Raw genomic sequence first — 19,936 nt, forward strand, 5'->3', positions numbered from 1 at the left:
AAAACATGCAGAGCAGGGGGACGGTGAGGACCAGGGTTGAGAAACACTGGTCTAAGTGTTTCTGTCCAAACAAGACTGCTAGTGGTCAGACAAGAAGAAGCTTCTTTGGCATTAAGCAGAATTGTGGTATAGATCTCGTCAAAAAGCCTGTTTTGTCCTACTGCTGTTGTGATGAGAACCTGAGGGCAGACAACACAAAAATACCGTTACTTCATGCATTTATTTTAGAATGGCAGTACTGACAAAAATAAACCGAACTTGATCTTACCTTATTGACGCCAGATGGCTTGAAAAGCTCTGGAGGGTACGTTTGATCAAGACTACATCAGTGTCTTTCTATACCTCCCAGCACGGGATGCCGATGGGAGCTGGGATTTTATGAAACAGCCAGAGAAAAAACTGGAAGGCATCATCCTCACAAAGCCAGACGTGTCATTTTAGTTCTCTTTAAGTCCATCCAAAGAGCGAATGCCCTGTCTGCAAGGATTTCATTAGAAATGCTGGTACGTTTGAGTGATCCGGGGAAAACAATGCCCATTCCTCAGGTAAGAAATCTCACTGTTGGTATGTTAGAAGTGGTTTCCAGCATAATCAGCTTAGGTCTTGTTCATAGCAGTGCATGCCACTTGCCTTCATACTCTGCCTTATATTTATCTGAGATTGGGTCACTGAGGTTCCGGTGCTGCTCTCAAACCCATTCTGGAGTATCCCAAGGGGTTCCCAGGTCAAAAGGGACATACAGACCCTCGACCAAACTCTGGTTCTGCCCTGCAGCTTCCTCCCAGTAGGACATGTCCAGACAACCTCCAAATGGAGGCAATTCAGAGGTACTCCAATCAAAACAGGAGCAGGGCTCTTCTCCAAATTCAATCATGATACATATCCTGGATCTCTGTGACAGACTGGAGCAATACCAGTGTGTCTAAGTCTATCTCTTGCTCCATCCAATCATTACTTGTCAACAAGACCTTAACATGGCTGAACTTCTCTCCTTGAGGTAGACTCTGCCCCAACGCGGTAGGAGTGCTCGATCTTCTTCCAGTTGAGAACTAGGCCCTCAGACTTAGTTCAGCTGACTGCCTTTCTGACCGCTTTACACTTGACACCAAACTGGAGGTCAAACTCTTTGACTTCAAGGTGAGCGTCAATATTTCTCAGCACATACAAGATCCTGGCGGTCTCATTAGCTTGGATAGCTACAAACCAACTTTCTGATATCCGGTAGCATCCACTCTTAGCAGCTTGTGCTGAACATCTTTTGTCACTCCTTGAAAACACTCACTGTTTTCAGCTCATCAGAGACCTCATCCAAGGATACCACTAAGTCAACAAAGTCTGCAGGGTTGTTTGAACCAACAAGTCGCACAAAGGTTTTTGCTGATCTCACTCTTGCGATGGTTACCCTTTCATCGCAACTGGGTGGCAACAATCACCTGATCAGATACTATAGACTTCAGCTAACTGTCTATAAAGGTACTGGATGACTTAAGTTCCTTGGCCTTTTCAGACAGGTGTTGCATATCGTTGCTTCAATGCCATTAGGGTGAGCAGCATAAGGTGCCAGTTAGCTTTTCCACACAGTCTCTCAGTAAAAACCCTTGGTTATATACCTTTGGTGGAAACTGACTTAATGTTCAAATTTGATCTTTGGTCCTGATTCTTTTGTTTTTTTTCTTCACAACTACAGTGATTGAATGGAAAACGTTTCAGTGACAGAACTGATTACACTTACTAGATCTGTGTTATGAGTATGCTGAAGGCACAGAATCCATAAAATTCATTATAATGCAATTTCTAGGACGTTTTCCATGAAAAGTCAGTAAAAGGAGCCTGGAGACCAGGACAGCACTCCGGGAATTGGTGCCTTCTGCTGATTGGCCAATGGAACAGAGGCCGATAAAACATCTTAGAAAGGTCAAAACTATGTACTGAAATGTACTTCTTTCTGGTAGAGCATCTTAAACTCACCATGTGAACAAGCCAACACTGCTAAAAATGCAGGATGGTTGAATTTACTAAATACTTAATCATCTCACAGAAAATAAGCTCATCACACAACTCCTGTGTGAATGTGGAAACACAACAAACTGCATGACAAGACAAAGGAACACTTATAACACTGGCATTCTGATGACATATAGCCGACCCTTCTGCTCCATCACAAAACATTTCGAAACAATGTCCTGACATGTCACTGCACACAGTTCATCTGAACTCCTCACTCTTACGAGGAACTCTGCAATGTTTCTGTTGATCTGCTCATTCTGGATTGTTGGTTGGGAGTTTGAGGGAAGCAGTTTTCTGCAGAAAGCAACCAGTTCTCTGCAGGAGCAGTCGGACGATCTCTCGCAGCTGCAATGCCTCTCGTCAACCACCACGGACTCTACAAGAACAAAGCCGCTGGTCGTTTCTATGACTGAGTTGTTCCTTTTGCAAGAGACGCTGTAGTCCAAAGTGGTGACCAGCATGTCTCTGTAAACAAAACGTGCGTATTCAGTAACGGGTCGTGTATCTTTGCTCTGCAATGCAGCAAGTTCTCTCACAGTTAGAGATCTCTGAGAGCCGCATCCCAAAGTAAACACATCTTCACTGATGCAGCTGGATGACTTGGTAAGGATACCACAGCTTGTCATGGAAGAAAACAGGTCTGTGATTTCTGTACCAGCATCTTTCAGAACATCGCTTCCTTTCATGATAATCTCATCATAGGAAACTATCTGCTTGAAGATGTTGGACGGCGCAGACTGAGCCCTGGCGTACATCTGCAGGAGTCGGCTGTGTACACCCTGAAAGACGAAGGCGGAGTTGGCCCACAGTAGTCCCCAGTTACGGGCACAGTCCGTGAGATGCATCAGCAAGTGGCAGTTAAATGAGCAATGCTCAAGTCCGTACAGAGACGGCACCTGGGAGACGAACTTAACCAGGCACAGCTCTGCACAGCTGATCTCCTCCTGGGTGGCAAACTGGGAGAGGAGGATGTGAAGCGATGAAATGAGAAGCATCCAGTGTTTGTAGTACAGGTTTGGTAAAATCTTCCTCAGTATTACAGGAGAGTAGAGAAGAGCAAACGCTCGCCACTCGGATGCTTCCCAATGCATCCTCTCACTGAGGCGCCGAGGTCTTTGTCTGATCTCATCTGGGGGTTGGATGGCAGACAAAGCTTTGTCCAGGTTCTTCAAACTCTGAGGTGAAAGGTGGAAGCGCTTTCTGCCATAAAGAGGATCCAACCAAAGATTGACAAACTCAGGAACAACCCCAAGACAAACACAGTGCATGTAATCTGGGATAAAACCCTTGACGACGTCAAACGAAGGCAGCAGAAGCAGCGGACTGTGACCTTTGACACCCATTTGACCTTGTGGATACCCATTCTCGATCACTACGATGGCCAGCTGCTCCGTCTCAGCCATGTGCCGCAGATCACATCCGTCCACCTGAACCGGATAGACTCTGGTGTAACCCCGGCCCTTCTGAACCAGCTCTCCCTTGTGGTAGCAGAACCCGCAGCCAAACTCCGAACTGAACGGCTGAAAGTTCTGCACCGCTGACCTCACCACTGAATCGCACACGCAGATTTTCGCCAACACGCTGGTGTTAAGCTCTAACCCGCTCTCGTCTTCCCAAGTGAAGCCCTCGTGAGAGAGTTTATGAAGCTCGTTAATGAACGGCGTAAAGAAACACTGAAGCAGCGGCTTTCCTTTGCCGAACCACAACGTGTGCAGCAGGACATTCTTACACCGCTCCACATACGGAAGTTCGTTGATGGTGCACAGGATGGGCCAGACTGAAAACTTGGATGAATTGAGGAGAGGAGAGCTGTCACATGTGAAGGTAAGTGTAATACTGCCCTCCTGCTCTTTGTGCTTATATTCACCGCCGGTGTTGACGTCAGAAACGTAATCGTCCTTCGTAAAATGCTTCCCCAGCTTTGAGTGAAGGCGTTTGAGGACCTTCCTCAGTTGGTTTTCTAGAGGCAACACCAGGAAGTAGTTTGCCTTTTCAAGCAGACTCTTTTTGCTCAAGCGCTGCTGACACACTCCGCACTCGGTCCCAGGCTCTACACCCAGGTAGTTTTCACACCTGGGACAGTACAAGTGGATCTCTGTCTTCTTGTCAATGTCAGTCAAATGTTTCTTTATGAACTGCAGAGAGCTGGGAATGCATCCAGGCACCATGAGGTTGAGGAGGGCCAGGAGGTCTTTGGTGGCTGCTTTTGACAAGTCGTGCTTCAGGATGAAGGCCAGGAGGAGGAGGAGGAGCGCTCTCACACTGACTGAAGAACCGGCGTAAATCTTCTTCTCATCGTCAAAGTTTGGGTCAAAAATCTGCTCCTGAAATGTTATGGGGAGAAAATTAGAAGGTAAACGGGATGATGTCAAATGAAAATGGATGTAGGAGAAACAAACCATGGGATCGTCTTCTGGTGTGTCGTCACATGAAGCTGAAGTTTTACGCTGTAAAATAGAAAAGTCAGAGACATAAACAGGCAGTAGTTCTAAATGGAACGAGAAATCATTATATAAAGACCTGATAAGAAAGTGTAACACGAAACACTCCAGTTTGGTCAGTATTCAGGCAGATGTCACTACAATTTCTCTTTCTCTGAGTTGCCTAACTATTTTATGATTGTGTAGGTCTCACATTTCTCCACATAATCAGTCAATTTTAGACTTAAAAGGATTTAACTGCCGTATGATAATGTAGCTTATGTGGTTGGAAAAGAGTGAAATACTTTCCTTCATTTAGCTCAGACACAAAGAAAAGAAACAAAGCTTCCAGATATTATCAATAAAATAAAGCATTTTCTTACCTGATTAAACTAGCAGTTGCATGTGTGTCTGTTCTCTCCCAGCACAAGCTACGTGTCCTAGCAGTGACCTCATCTTTCATTCCCTCAAATATAAAATTCAATTTGGTTTTTTATTCTTGGGCAAAAAGTGAATCAAACTGATGAAAAATGACGAGACTCATCCTCCCTACCTGTGATTCCTTCCTCAGACCTCAGTCTGACTATCGGGATACAGATAAAATCAGACAGAAAACACCTACCTCGTCTAATTGTTGCTAAAAGTCACTCAACAACAACGTCACGTAGAATCTGTGGCGTGTTTTTGTTTTGAAGATCATTTTTATTCCCTGATATGAATGGTGCACTGTAAAAACACAAAACCTTACTGAAGTATTTTTGGTCTAGTTTCTAGTGCCAATATCTAAGTACACTTGAAATTATACAAAACAGTGATTCTTGAGAATAGGGACAAAATGGGTTTTAATTTTCCCATATTTTTTTTATTATTTCTCAACCTTATGTATGCAAATATGACAAATAATGTTTTGGAAATGTAAAGATGCTAAGGTACAGGCTCCCAGTTGCAACATTTTTTTAAAAATTACATTTTTAATCGACCTGACCCAAAACTTTGTCATCACCATCTGACAAAAATAAATATAAAAGGATTTTTAAAATACCCTATTAGTGATATTTTTACTCATTTTACAGACAAATGCTTCTCAAGAATAAAATAAATATTATTTAAAACAAAAAACAACAAAAAGGCCATCTGATGGAGTTGACACAGAACTGAAGGTGGTGACAAACTAGTGAGTAAAATAAAATACTTGATACATGTGAAGTAATGCAATTTATGTAAAATACATTAAAATTAATTAATTGCAGAATTAAGTGCGATTTGTCAACAATTTCACTGAAAGAGTCTGAAAACCTCTGGTGGAGTTGACAAAAAGCCAAACTACCTCAATTTATATGATGTTATTCTGAAGGAGGCCATATTGTAGCTCATCAGGTCCATGAAATCTTTACATTTTACCAAAATTAAGCTTTTATTTCACAAAATTTCATCAAAGTTTTGTAAATTGTCAGTTATGGTGTTGACACATCATGGTTGTGACGAACAACTTAGGAATAAAAAGAAGAAAAAAACTAAACAATAACGTAAGCTAACCAGAGCTAACTAGCCCTCCTAGCAAAAGGAGAGAAAGGAAGAGATCATGGGGTCCTCAGAAGTTCTGGTGCCCCCCAATAATGCCTGATTTTTTTTACATTCTTTTCATTTCTGACGGTGTTGACAAAAACTAGGGACAAATTTCAACGGAGTTGGAAAATATATAAAAATTATTTTTTTAATTCAATTTATTGATACTTTTATAATTATTTATATGACTACTTATACTTAATTATCATAATTTATAATTTTATTATTTCTTTAATTGTTTTAAACTATGATAATGTATTGAGTTCTGCTCCTGGCAGACAAGGGATTTTACAGGCATCATCACCACCGACTACAATGTTTAAAATAAAAAAATATTCAGCAAACACCTGGAAAATATACATTGTTGTGCTCACATGACCCAGGTTAGTTGAGTCAGATATTTGAAAAAATTATATTTTGTGTATATTTTATTCAGATTTTGTGCTTATCCATAGGACCTGTTTTGTCCCTATTCTCAAGAATCACTGAAAACTAACTTATAAGTCATATTTAGCAAGATGTAGAAACTTGTTTTATGTCAATAATTCCTTTATATTGATAAAGAAATAATAGTTACATTGGCAGATTATTAAACTTATCACAAAACATTTGAAACTTTTTCATCAATTTTAAGGAATTATTTACTTGGCTCCAGTATCTTGCTGAGAAGTTTCACGTCAGTCAGTTTTGTCTTATTTTGAAAGTAGTAAGATAATTACACTAAAAATTAGGCCAGAAATAAGTGGTAATATTTTGTGTTTGTACTTTCTTTCTCCCATGTCCGTACCTTTTCATGCTGTGGATGTTCTCCTGTCAATTCTCTCGCTCTTCCAAAAAGATAACTGGCCTAAATGTCAGAAAGAAGAAACGTCACGATGATCTCAATGCGGTCATCTCTGTAAATCTGTCATAAATAAAAACTTCATACCAGCGGATCTTCTTCGTCTGTATCCGACGGTTCTGCGTCGCCGTCTTCTTCAACAGTGCTCTCACCCTTCTGGGATTTAAAAACAAACAAAACATTGGATTTTTTCTATATTTTTTTTCAAAAAATTAAAAAATAAACTCTTTAAAATGTGAAACAGCCAGAAGCTCAACATTAAATCCAAATTTAGAGATTTAGAGTCAGAAGAGTTAGAATCTGGATTCTGAATTGAATCTGGATGATGATGTAATTATTATTACTAACATTATATTAATGATAATTGTTACCTCATCTGGATCTTCTGTGTCACAAGCTCGTCCAGGATGATCAACCTGAGAGACAGCACAACGTTGTGATTTAACATGAGAATAAACTTCCAGAAAACTGAAAAACTGCTGAAACACTGATTTCTTTTAAATCAAAGCTAAAAACCCAAAAGTTTAGAGTTTATTCTTAACCATAATAAATTGTATATTGACCAACATATTTGATGTGTATTGATTATTTTGATGTTGGAAATCAACAAAATCTAAATCGGTGACTGCACATTGTTTCGTTACTTTTAATTTTTGTGTTTTTATGACGTGAAGCACTTTGAACTGCCTTGTTGCATAAATGTGCTAGAAAATTAAACTTGATTGACTAAATGAGCTTTAAAAGACTGATTCCACTGAATTGTTTATTTGCAATTTTTAATGTATTTCTAATATTATGTAGAGAAAGCTTCAATGGAAAATATGCAGAATGTGCCATTTTTTAAAAATCTTATCATTAGAAATAATAAATGTTGCATAATTACAAATCAAACAAAAGCTAAAAGTTGCCAAGCATTTGTATTCAGACCCCTGAGTCTGCATTTTGTAAAACCACCTTTTGTCTTCAACTTTGCACAAACAAGGACTAACATTTTTGCCATTTCTTCTTTGCAAACAATTTGTAAAAAGTGATTTTCAATTTTTACCAGATGATTTATGTCTGGCCTTTGACTAGGCCATTTTAAATAAGAATGATTAGATCTCAATCCTTCCATTGTAGCTCTTGCTGTGTTTAGCTTTGTTTTCCTGCTACTTTTGTCGAGTCAAACTGGATTTTTTTAACCCAATTAGTTCTGATCAGCTTTTCTGTCCCACCTGAAACATCAAACCATAAATGAGGCGGCCATCATGTTTTATTGTGAGCTCTGTCTGTTTAGGGAGATTTGAGAAGATCAGATCTCATTCTTCTCCATGTTAGCTATGCAGTGGTTTTCTTCTTCTCATCCACTGATGTGAGCAGCTGTTCTTTCTTCCACCTCCACAGTTACTTCAGGCCTCTTGGTTGCTCCTCTCATGTCCAGGTTGATCTGCAGTCGGTTCGTCCTCTCAGAGATCTGAGACACGTTCAAAGTTTAAACTCCTCCACATCTTTCTCCCTAACCTCTCTGATGTGTTTGTTCTCTCAAAAGCACAGCTGCATTTCACTGAGATTAAACTACACACAGGTGGGACTCCTACTGCAGCAAAAAGGGGCTGAATACAAATGTACGCCACACTTTTCAGATTTTTATTTCGTAAAAACCAGGTCTCATTTTTCCGTTGCGTCACAATGATGCACCAGTTTGTGTCCAATGAAAACACACTGAAGCTTGTGGTTAAAAAACACAAAAAGAAATGCAGGAAACAATGGGTTTGAATGTTTTATGATTATTTACATAAATGTATTTTACCCTTTCCTGGTCCACTGCTTCCCCTGTTGATCTGGCAAACAGGAAACTGGACTAAAAGTCAGAGAGAAGAAATCCTATAAGAACCGAGAAGCAATGGGTTGAATGTCTGTAACAAATCCGTTTTGATTTAGTTTTCACACCATCGGATCTTCGTCGGAGTCGGACTGTCCCGTGTTGTCTCCCTCTTCACAGCTGCTGTTCAAGTCTCTCTGGGGTTTAAAAAGAAAACACAGTAACCAATCTTCCTTCTTAAACTTTAATAAGGTGCTTATAAACATATTTTACCATTTCTTTATCTCCGCTGTGGAGAGTTGGTCTGGATGACTCCAGCTCTTCCTTTGAAGGTTTGGATTCAGTGGAGTTGGAGTCGGTGTTTCCAGCTGCAAGCAGCACCTTGCTGAGGAGATCCGGCTGCATTTCAACATGACAACAGAATTAATTACTCTCAACTCTCAAGCAAATCAAATGTTTTCATGCGTGTGTTTTGACTTTACCTTATCAGGGTCGCCATCTTTTTCACTAGCAGGACCAGCAGCATCAGCCTGAGGAACCAAAAGACCGAATCAAAAGTTATTTCTGATGTATTTTCTACTGGAAGGTTTATTTAACTTAGCTTTATGATCTCACATTTTAAAAAAACATGAGAAAATTGTTAATTAAATCAGAACACATTTCTTTAATGGAGAAAATAATCCCAGATATTAACAAAATGATGAAGAGAATATTTATTGGTGTGCTAACATAGTCCACTTATTATGGAAGAAAATTAGGGCAGAATTCTGACAAAAGAATTTCATTTTTTTCCCCTCAAAATTCTAAAACCAAAACTGGTCAAAATTCAGACTGTTTTTCTGAGAGAAAAAGCCTCACAAAAAGTCAACATTTTGAAAGAAAGAACTCAGACTTAAATCTTTTTTTAAAAAGAGAATTTTAATTTTTTTCTGAGTTTAGTTTGAAACAAAAGGGAGAATGTGAAAATGCCTCTATAGTTAAGCACAGCAGAAGATCTGTGATCCTGTGGGCCTTCAACTTGTTAAGAGTTTGAAATACGGAGATTTTAAAATAAAACATATGGTTGCTTCTGTCAAAATCACCAGAATTCAATCACTGGGTCTGTCATTGTGTGATTAAATCAACGGAGAAATGGTTCAACACAAAATAAGCCTACCATTAATTCATCTCTAAAAGGTTTCTGCTCATATTTTTAACTATGGGTGGTGCTGTATAAATTATTTTGAGCAAAGATATCTGCCTGCTGCTTGAAAAACAATAAACACTAGCCCAGAAGGCAAGAAATCATAATAAGAAGTCAAAATCTTATATAAAGGAGCAGAATATTAAATAAGAGTCTCTGTTATTCCCCTTTGTTTTGCAGTCAGAGTGAATAAAAATATCCAGTTTTCTGTGTGAATCCTTCTGCTCACCTCATCCAGGATTTCCCAGTTTGTCCTCTCTTCATACTTTCTTTTCCGCGACAGCGTGGCTACAGTATTGAACCGTTTCCATTTGATCACAATGTTTCTAACTGTGGAATGAGGGATCTGTAAAGTCTTTGAAATTAATTTATAACCCTTCCCGGCGTTGTGCAGCGCAACTATTTCCGACCTGACACGAACCGGAATCTCGTTCCCACGAGGCATTTCCCTTAAATTTAGTTAAAAAAAAAAAAAGATCAGCTATTATTTAAATTAACCATTTTTATTTTACTGTTTTTGTTAGCAAAATGAAGCGCTATGGGTCCGTTGTTTGTTTGTTTTTTAACTTCCGGCCTAGAACGGAAGTGCGAATTTACACAGTTTATTACGCCGGGTTATTTAATTTTTTTTTTTTTTGTACGCATAAAACCTTTCAGAACAAGTTTATTTTCTATAATTAAACGAGAAGTAAAAAATAAACATATATATACGTAAAAAAAATAGAGAAACCCGGGTGGTGCGTTCAAGTTCCCTCTGATAGCGGAACTCCGAGCAGGAATGACGTCACACGCGAGTCGAACGCTTTCCACAAACAAGCAGAAAATATTGTTAATGTACCCGTTACAGGGCAAACCAAGATAAGCATCACAATTCCCACTTTTTCTCAAAAGTATCACTTTAAGAGGAAAACTGACTTTTCGGATTTAAATAATTTTTTGCACGTGGCCGTTTTCTGTAATTAAAGACATTATTCTGAGATTAAGGTCTGATATATTTGTTTTGTCATAATCCTCTTCCTCTTCCTACGGTTTTTATGAACAGCAGCCATATTCAACTTGAACATTTAAGAGGGCTTTCAGGCAAAATTTTAAATCTTGTACCTAAATTCTGGTTAAACATTAAATATGACAGCAATTTGAAATATAAAAGCAGGATTATTATTGGAAGGTTTATTTGCAGATTTCACTAAACATCAGAAAGACGGGTGGATGGATGGATAGTTTCTAAAATATTTTTTTTCTAGATGTCAGTAAATGCTGTTAAAGGAAGAAGTAAATGAATGGTTGCTGGGAAGACGTAGCTGGATGACAGATGTGCATGAATGGATGACGGATGATCGCTATTATTTACTGTCCTTCCTGCAAAATATCTCAAAATTAATCCATTTCATAGTGAAGAAATATGAAATATCCAACCTTTAATCTGTGTTGAGCAAGATCACAAGCTATTTTTTGGCCCAAGGGGCGTAAAAGGCGTGGGAAAGCCCTGACTAGAGAGAGATGAAAACCATCTGTGAGCGAGAGCCTCTTTAACCGCAGTGATTTCCTTTGTTCGGACGATCAGAGCAGCTAAAAAAAGCTCCACTTTCCCCTTGAATCCTCCTCACCTCATCCAGCTTTTCTTTCCGTTTCCTTCTAGGATTCCCCTTCGAGGGTCTCCCACTTCGTGGCAGCGTGGCTACGGTGTTAAACCGTTTCCACTTAACGATAATGCTCCTCACCGTGGAAGGAGGAATCTCTAAAGTCTTTGAAATGAACTTGTAGCCCTTCCCAGCTTTGTGCAGATCGACAGCTGTCGACCTGATGCCTTCGGGGATTTCGCTTCCACGGGGCATTTTTTCCAGATAACTGGTGAAATCCACGATTATTTTTAGCTGCAACTTCCCCCCTTTTTTTATTTACTTCTGCTAGCAACAAGGAAGCGCTCCGTTGGATCTGATGCTTCCACTTCCTGTCTTCCCCGGAAGTACGATTTTCCTTTTTTTTCTAACAGGATTTTAAAAAGAAATTATTCACGAAATATCAGTTTTTAATATTCTAAAATGAAACGTAAAAGCTGGAATATTAAATATGAATACGTCTGAGGAATACGCACGGAAATGTATCTCAAATTAATGCTAAATTTCAACGTGTACACGTTTTTTTTTTCTTTTTTTGCTTAATCTTGATTTGTAATCGCAAAAAATGACAAAAAGACAAAGGATGCAGACGGTTGTGAAAAATAAAAATAAACCATTTTAAATTTAATTTTGATTCAAATCAAGTATAATTTGAGGATTAGCAGAGACACAAATGTGACGTTATTTTAATTAGAAGCCTAATCTTACAAAATGAAATGCTACTTTTTGGATTTTTTTTGTTTGTTTTTAAGGTTAAATACAAAATACAGTAATTTTCTGAAATATGTTTGTCAAAGAAATGGCAATCCTGCTGTATTTCAGGTTTTGCTTAATTTTCATCTTTAAATAATAAAATAAAACAGTTCTTACATACAATATGAGCTCAACAAATCCAGTCTGGAGGTTTTAAAATTAAAGATTTATTTCTTATATCACACAGACAAAATTGCATGAAATAATAACTTCACAGAAACTGAAGAAACCTGAACATACATGCACTAAAATCTGGTGTGTTTTAAATCCTTAATCTAATATAGACCACAGAGATGAACACACAGCACGACATGTTATGGGTTTTCTCAATTTATAAACATGTAACTTATTTATTTCCAAATTCACTCAAACGCATGTGCCTGTAGGTGTGTGTATGTGCCGTGAGGCTGACTGTGGGCGCTGCTCTAGGTGTGGATGGGGAGATTTTGAGGAGGTTCTGCAGGCAGGTTGTTTTGGGCTTCAGCAGGAACCTTGATCTCTGTGAGGAGAAGAAGGAGAATCAGTTAATGAGCTCCAACAGCGACAGAACAAACCAAATCAGCTGGAACCAAAACTGCGCTTCCATCAACCATAGAAAGGCGCAAATTAAAATTACAAAAATAAATCTGCTTAATAGAAAAATACAAGTTTCTAAAAACACATATTGCGCTGGGATGAGGTCATTTTTTTCAGCCGTATCAACATTTTATTCTGCAAGTAGAAGATGCTACTACTGGTGGAAACGACAAAGAAGACGACAGGAAGCGAGAGGAGGACGATGTTTTTTTTTGTTTTTTCTTAACGTGGAGCTCACAGCATCGCACAGTTCATAAGAAGCGGTGTGTCATTTCACAGCTCTTCTGTAAAATGGCCGTCTACGATTTCCCCAAAACGCCGCATACGTAGCTGCTACATTCCTAAATAAAACGCCGACATCTACCCTGACTGGATGATAGATGATGAGCTTTAGCATGAACATATCATAGTTTTTAATGATTTATCACATGAACAAAATTATTAAATATCCACAAAAGGTAAATTGTGTGGGGTTTTTTTTGACATTAGCAGAATATAGACAGAGATTTGGGCACATCGGTATTGGAAACGCAGCCATCGATGAGCTTCACCTTCAGGTTTGTGTGTTTGTGGCTGAAACTGCAGCTGTCCGTTCAGACCAGCAGGCGGCTGCCCGTTGCCAGCTTCCTGCTGCTGTTTCTGTCTCTGGGACATTTCTAAAACGGCCTGGAAGTAGAAAAAAATTAACATTTTGAATTATTAACACAGATTCTTGACTCCCATTCAAGTTCTTTAGTTTTCTTCAACATTTACCTGCTGATACTCTCTTTTCTGCGCCTCCAGGGCTTTGCCTCTCTCCCTCAGCAGCTCCTGCTCCTGACGAAGAGTCTCCGCTTTCCTCTTTAGCTCCTCCTCTTTGTCCCTCAGCTCAGCTTCGAATCGCTGCAGCTCTTCCTCGGTGTACAGCGGTTTAGCGTCCAGTGTCTGTGAAAAACCAAGGAAATGGTAAATACAAAATAATTGGTACAAATCAAACAGTTTTCATTTACATGGTTTACTGTCTTTCTCTTTCAGTCTGGTGCCTTGATTTCAGCCAGTCCTTTTATTTAAGGACAATTTTGTTTTCAGAGACCTCATAATTCATTTTTTTGTTGTTTCTGTTGTTTTGTTGATTTATTTTATATATCAAAATGTCTTCCAGTTCCAGTGTTTAAATGTTTGTTAGAAATTTACATTTATTGCGCTTCAAGAAATGTTCTTGCTAGAAAATGGACTCAAAACAACAATATTATCATTTATTGTGATAACTTCTGGGACAATTTATCATCCAGAAAACTGTGGCACAGCTAGCCTAGCAATAATGCTAATTTCTATCTCAATTTTGTGTCTCAATGATGTTTTAAAAAATTTGGGGGCTCGTCCGGGATTCTGTAAAACTCTAGTCGGGATTGATCCACTGTTTTATATGGGGAGACATTATTCCCATATTATTTCACTTATAACATGGGAATAATGTCTTTTTCACAGTGAATTTATCTGCTAATGAAACATGTAGTTTTTCACTAAGAAATTATTCACTTGAAAGAAGATCTTATAACTTGCTGAAAAATTACTTCTGAATTAGTTTTCTTTATTTCAAGTTTACTAAAATATTTGCACTAGAAACTAGACCAAAACGCACTTGGCCAGATTTTGTTTTTGCAGTGCAGGCCATCAAAACTGTTATTTATACTGTTTTTCCCTGCTAGAAAATCAATAAAATGGGAAAATGGACGACAATATGTTTGACCACAGTTGCCTAAAAAAGACTGAAAAGAAGATCTGAATACTTTTTATTGTCTCTTTAATGAGTACTACAATAAATACTACAAAATCTTGCTTTAAGTTTTTAAGAAAATATCACCTGTTTCTAATATCTATCTTTTAGTGCATGTTTTATCATTTTGGGAGGAAAGAAGAGAATTTATAACTAAATGTATTCATAAAAGCAACAAGTTTGAGTTAAATTATTATTTAAACTTCTCCACACGCTAATCCACCGTTACCTCCCACTCTTTGGGATTACTGAACTCCTTCTTCTCCGTGGATTTGAGGAACTCCTCCAGGCTGACAAGGCGATCTTTATTTAAATCCACCTGTTAAAACACAAGCAGACGATCTGCGTTAATCAAAGCAAAATGAGGGAAAACCGGGAAAAGCAAAGCAGAAGAAAGAGACGGACATTTTTCATGACATGCTCCCTCATCCGCAGCCTCTCTTCCTCCATCTCCATCATGTCGTCTTCCTCGTTCTTTGGGTCGTAGACTTTCTCCAGCTACATGTTGAAAGACGTGAGCAGCTATTCTGAGAACAGGTGCATTTTTAAACATGTGATTTTTAAAATTACAAGAAAAAAACTGAAGGATTTCAAACCTCTTTGGTGAAAAGAGCCTCTAATTCCTGCTCATCTAAAACTCCGTCTTCATTTGTGTCTAGTGAGGCAGAGTGGATATAGAAACTGTTTATATCAGACTGGATTTATCAGCATTAAATAGAAGAAAAAACAAATACAAAATAAAACACACAATAATATTTAAAATGTATTTTTTTAAAATGAAAAACTGCAACTAAAAAAGAAAATTTTATTTAAAAAAAATATACATTTTAAATATAATAAAAAGAATAGAAGTTAGACCCCAAATTTGAAAAATTTCAGGTTTTTCAGTCAAAAGTTTTTGCCCTGGGGTCAGGTTCTTTTTGTTTTGGTCGAAGCGATGTATTTTGAGAAACTTCAACAAAACAATAAATTAATACAAAAATAAATATTAAATAGAAATAAAATAAATTAACATTTTTTCTATTTTTCTATTCTTAAATAGGAAGAAAAAGAAGAAAACATAATTTAAACGGGAACTTTGAAAAAAAAACGAATGTTTTCAACAAAAGGATTTGCAGTAAAACAAAAGTTAAAATCATAAATAAAAATAAATGAATATATATTTTTAAGCAAAAAAGTAAAAGGATAACAGTTAATTTCGAAAGAACTCGTATTTTTCAAAAAAAACGTTTCTGCACTAAAAGTAAAATCATAAATAAATGAATAAAATTATTTATTTTTTTTAATTAAAAAAAAAGGAAAAAACAAATAGAAGTTCAAAGGTTAAGCTACCATGTAGTTTGAAGAAAGTTTTGGGGTTGAACTCTTTAGGATCCAGCCCATCCGTTTCCTCCCAAACCTCCCGCAGCTGAGCGACGCTGCCCTGATCGTTAGAAACATCAGCGTCAACATCCCGTCATCGCCGTGGAAACAAACGGCTGAAGACGGCGGTTTCCGCCACTCACCGGCGCGTTGACTTTAGGATGCTGCCGGTGTTTCTCCTTCAGCTCCTGCAGTCGTTTCTCCTCCTTCTCCCTCTTCTCCTGGTCCAGGCCCTTCAGGTACTCGCGCCTCTCGTGCTCCTTCAGCATCTCGTAGCGCTTGAACTCCTCGTGCCTCTCCGCGTCGTAGTTCTCCAAATCCTTAGTGGCCTGGATGAGGAGAGAGGTGAGAGGTCAGATGTGAGAAAGGAAGAACGCGTGAAGTCACTGCTGCAGCTTCTTACGGTGGAGATGAGCAGCTCCAGGTCTTTGGCCTCGAAGGTGTTTTGGTTGTGTGGGTCCAGGTGTTCAAACTGCTTCAGCAACGAGGCGTGATCCATCTGCAGACCTGAACCGTACCAACCAATCAGAACCTGAATGCAGATCTCAGTTCTTAGTGGACTAAAGAGGCAAAAATAGCTCAAGTAAATCATGACAAAGTGTTAATATCGTCTCTTCTCTGTTTCTGATCTGTTATTAACAGCAGCTGCGTTTCCATTAACCGCAAAATTACACAAATTTAAACAACAAAAATAAATTTGCTTAATGGAAACATGGCAATTTAAAAAACAAACTAAATTTTAGCGATAAAAAGTTTTTTTGCGCTAAGATAAGGTGATTTTTCAGGAGTATCAAAAAACTTTTCTCACATCACGTCACATGATCAACCGGATGTTACTACTGGTGGAAACAACAAAAGAGACGACAAGAAGTGGTACGAGGATGATGGTTTGTTTTTGGGTTTTTCTCAGACATTGTGCAGCTCACAGATTCACACAGTTCATGAAAAGCTGTGTCATTCCAACGTGTTGAATCCACAGCTCTTCTGTAAAGTCGTTGACTACAATTTTCCCAAAATGCTGCATAAATCTGCTGCCAAGTTTTAAATGGCCCTAAATATGTGGGATAATAAATAAACAGTAAATCCTCTCACTCTGTGTGTTGGCGCTGTCCAGTTTGGCCTTCAGCAGCATCCTGAGGCGAGAAACTTCCTGACGCTTCAGCTCGTCCAGCCGGGTCCGGACGTGATGGCCGACCAGGTCCAGCTCCTTGCTGAGCCGCCCGTTCTGCAGGCAGAGCACGAAACAACAGTTCAGCAGCAACGCTTTACGGCTTCAAATGGAGTCGAGAATAATGAATAATGTCTGTTTGGAAACCGCTGCAACTAATTACTTTAGAAACTGATTATTCTGACGATTAACCGATTAATCAAATAAAAAAATAAAAAAATGGCACATTTTGCAGATTTTTCATTTAACCATTTATATAATTTAGAAATACATTAAAAGATGCAAATAAACAATTCAATTCCTTTTTTAAATATGTAAACAAATGTAATGTTTGTGGAAACGCGGAAAATTCAAAAGGATGTGAATATTTCAATAATTGATTAGGTCTGTCTCAATAAGCAATATAAACAGCTTTCTATCAAAAACTGTGTGATAAAAGTTTTCAGTCTTCAGGACAATTTTTCATTTTATTTGTTGTTTCTTTTGCTTTGTCTATTTATTTCGGTTAATTAAAATGTCTTCCAGTGTTAAATATTCATTAGAATGTTTTGTTAGCTTACTGATCTTTGACAAAGTTTTTTTGCATTTTTATGTCATTAAATTATTTGAAAATGGTCTCAAAACAACAATATTATTGTTTATTGTGATAATTTATTGGATAATTTATCATCCAGGTAAATTTCTTATTGCGACACTCCTATAATCGATTGATCACCATTAATTTGATTAATCGTTCCAGCTCTAGTTGAGACCAAATTAAAAATATTTGCATAACAATTTTGAAACAGTTTTACAGCCCAGAACCATGTAGAAAGTCACCTTGATGTCCTCGGTGTTTGCTGTCTGCAGTTTCTCTCTGAAGTGTGGGTCAGTCTCCAAAACCTCGATCACCTCCCTGAGATACCGGTCGTAGTACAGACCCGTGTCCTGAAATGCAGGACAGCTGCGGTTACAACCAGCAGAACCCAGAGTGAAAGCTCACATCAGGACATTTCCCCGCGCCTCACCATGTTCTCCTCCTGCGCTTCCTGCTTCTGGTCCTGCTCAGCTTCATTTCGGTCGATGGGAACGGACCAAACTGCTGCAGAGATGAACAGAAGAAGCAGCCAGGCAGGTTTCAAGTTCATCCTCCTGCAAAGAGAACACCAATTAGCCTTTTCTACATGCTAATACAGCAAACACCTGAAAGTTTGGGTCAAAATTCATGCTGAAAAAAACCTAAGCTCCAGGTCATCGTGCTGCCACCACCGTGTTTTACTGGTGTTCTTTGGGTGTTGTGTTTTTGAATTTCTTTGCCAGGCTGGGATGTTTATAAGAAAATATTTGTTGAAACCGTCACCACGTCGTGACCATGAGGCAGATAAACAGAAAAAATGGAGCTCCTCTGCTTTCTCCTAGTGCCAACTAGAAACAACCAATCAAAGTCAGGAGGTGGGTCTTATCGCTGTCAATCACAATCTCTTGTGGCTCAGTCCTGAATGCTAAAGCTAGTTAGTATAGCCATCAATGACAGTGGATAAACAGTTTTTATGAAAGGATAAGTTGTTTCTCCGCCATTAGCACATTTAGCAGAATACACAAAGATAATTGACAGAACTAAGACCCGCCTCCTGGCTCTGATTGGTTGTTTTAGGTAGGGAGCTGGAGGACATCAATCTTTTCACAACTTAGCAGTGTCACAACAAGGTGACAATTATAAGAAAAAATATTTTTTTAAATAAAAGTTACATACAATTATCCAATTATATATCAATACGTTTTGTTTATTATTTATTACATACTGTCCTATGAGACTGGAGCGAATACTGTTTTCACTCTTCAGTAAATTATTTACCTTTTTTAGTTAGTTATGTATTCACACATCCCTCTAACAATTTTACTTTTTCAGATTAATTGTGAAGGATATATGTCGTTTTAATGTTAAATTATATTAAGCCTTTTCTAAAAACATTTACTCCTATAAGATGTTATGATTTATTCACCTTCAAGCTGTCGGGAGAAACTAAATATAACGGTTAGTCTATTAGACTATTGTAAACGGAGTGTACAGTCGTTAAAATATCGTTTGAGATGTTTGTTTTTAACGGTTAAGCTAAATAGCTAAAGCCAGAACAACACGGATGTAAAAATGGGGCGTCAAGTAAAACAAACGCGGATGTTTCTGCTGTACTGGTCGACTAAAATAGTCGGAAATATATCATCCATGTCTATTTTCTATTTCATTTTAAAAGGATTTTCCTTACAATTTCATAAGAGGAACAGCCAGTGCTAGTAGTAGCAGGAAGATGTAGAAAAGTCTAGCAAAGTCAACCCACGTAGCCCCAATTTAGCCTCCCCCTTCTTCTTTAAAAATCCAAATGTAACTGGAACTTTAATCTAAATTAGAACCACAATTAAAAACATGTCTAGTATCGTTACATAATACACTAAAAGCCTAATTTCTTACCGCATGTATAGTTTTAAAATCCACGAATCTGTGTTTGCCCGGATATGAAGCACGTCACCAGAATGCAGCACAGTTTTAACGTGCTGTCTTCAAGTACACACGGAAATAAAGATCTCAGCTCTTGTCTATGATATTAGTATCAATAATCTTTGTAATGATTAGCATTATTATAGATAAATAGACATCTTATCAACGTAAAATTAATTATATGATTAAATAATCAGATATTTATGTTTTAGTTTTGTCAAAACTAGGTTATCTGGTTGAGAAAAATACTGAGGTTTAGAAAAACGAGGATGTCATCATCACGCGAAAGCATCACTATTTTCTCCCAAAAGTTGTATGGAAAGCAGTTGAGTATTTAATTTAAATTACATCCAAACAAGTTTACTGTCTTGAAGGTAAACAAAATAAAGACAACAGCGTATCTGTTATATG

General features: G+C 38.1%; 2 protein-coding genes across 5 annotated transcripts; both read right to left on the bottom strand.

The window, feature by feature from the left end:
* Positions 1–155: 155 nt before the first annotated feature.
* On the bottom strand, positions 156–11,774 carry LOC103144942 (uncharacterized). 3 transcript variants are annotated; one of them, XM_016676462.1, is made up of 11 exons: positions 11,426–11,774; positions 9,118–9,165; positions 8,909–9,034; positions 8,764–8,832; positions 8,624–8,674; positions 7,206–7,250; positions 6,922–6,990; positions 6,781–6,840; positions 4,407–4,454; positions 269–4,331; positions 156–179 (listed from the first exon to the last, which is right to left on the bottom strand). In XM_016676462.1, the coding sequence occupies exons 1-10, from the start codon at positions 11,651–11,653 to the stop codon at positions 2,112–2,114; spliced, it is 2,964 nt and encodes a 987-aa protein (XP_016531948.1). In that variant the 5' UTR covers positions 11,654–11,774; the 3' UTR covers positions 156–179; positions 269–2,111. The 3 variants fall into 3 exon arrangements, with proteins under 3 accessions (XP_016531948.1, XP_016531947.1, XP_016531949.1); XM_016676461.1 differs by having other exon boundaries at positions 6,922–6,996; XM_016676463.1 differs by lacking the exon at positions 11,426–11,774 and adding an exon at positions 10,048–10,354 and having other exon boundaries at positions 6,922–6,996.
* A 561-nt stretch (positions 11,775–12,335) lies between these two features.
* nucb1 (nucleobindin 1) lies at positions 12,336–19,605 on the bottom strand. Of its 2 annotated transcripts, none has more exons than XM_007562129.2 (13): positions 19,499–19,605; positions 18,060–18,183; positions 17,872–17,979; positions 16,977–17,109; positions 16,288–16,391; positions 16,028–16,213; positions 15,855–15,945; positions 15,119–15,177; positions 14,928–15,020; positions 14,752–14,841; positions 13,520–13,690; positions 13,318–13,432; positions 12,336–12,689 (listed from the first exon to the last, which is right to left on the bottom strand). In XM_007562129.2, the coding sequence occupies exons 1-13, from the start codon at positions 19,501–19,503 to the stop codon at positions 12,616–12,618; spliced, it is 1,353 nt and encodes a 450-aa protein (XP_007562191.1). In that variant the 5' UTR covers positions 19,504–19,605; the 3' UTR covers positions 12,336–12,615. The 2 variants fall into 2 exon arrangements, with proteins under 2 accessions (XP_007562191.1, XP_016531953.1); XM_016676467.1 differs by lacking the exon at positions 19,499–19,605 and adding an exon at positions 19,296–19,319.
* Between the last annotated feature and the right edge of the window lie 331 nt (positions 19,606–19,936).

This window comes from Poecilia formosa, unplaced genomic scaffold (genome assembly GCF_000485575.1).
Source record: "Poecilia formosa unplaced genomic scaffold, Poecilia_formosa-5.1.2 Scaffold134, whole genome shotgun sequence".
Taxonomy (NCBI): domain Eukaryota; kingdom Metazoa; phylum Chordata; class Actinopteri; order Cyprinodontiformes; family Poeciliidae; genus Poecilia; species Poecilia formosa.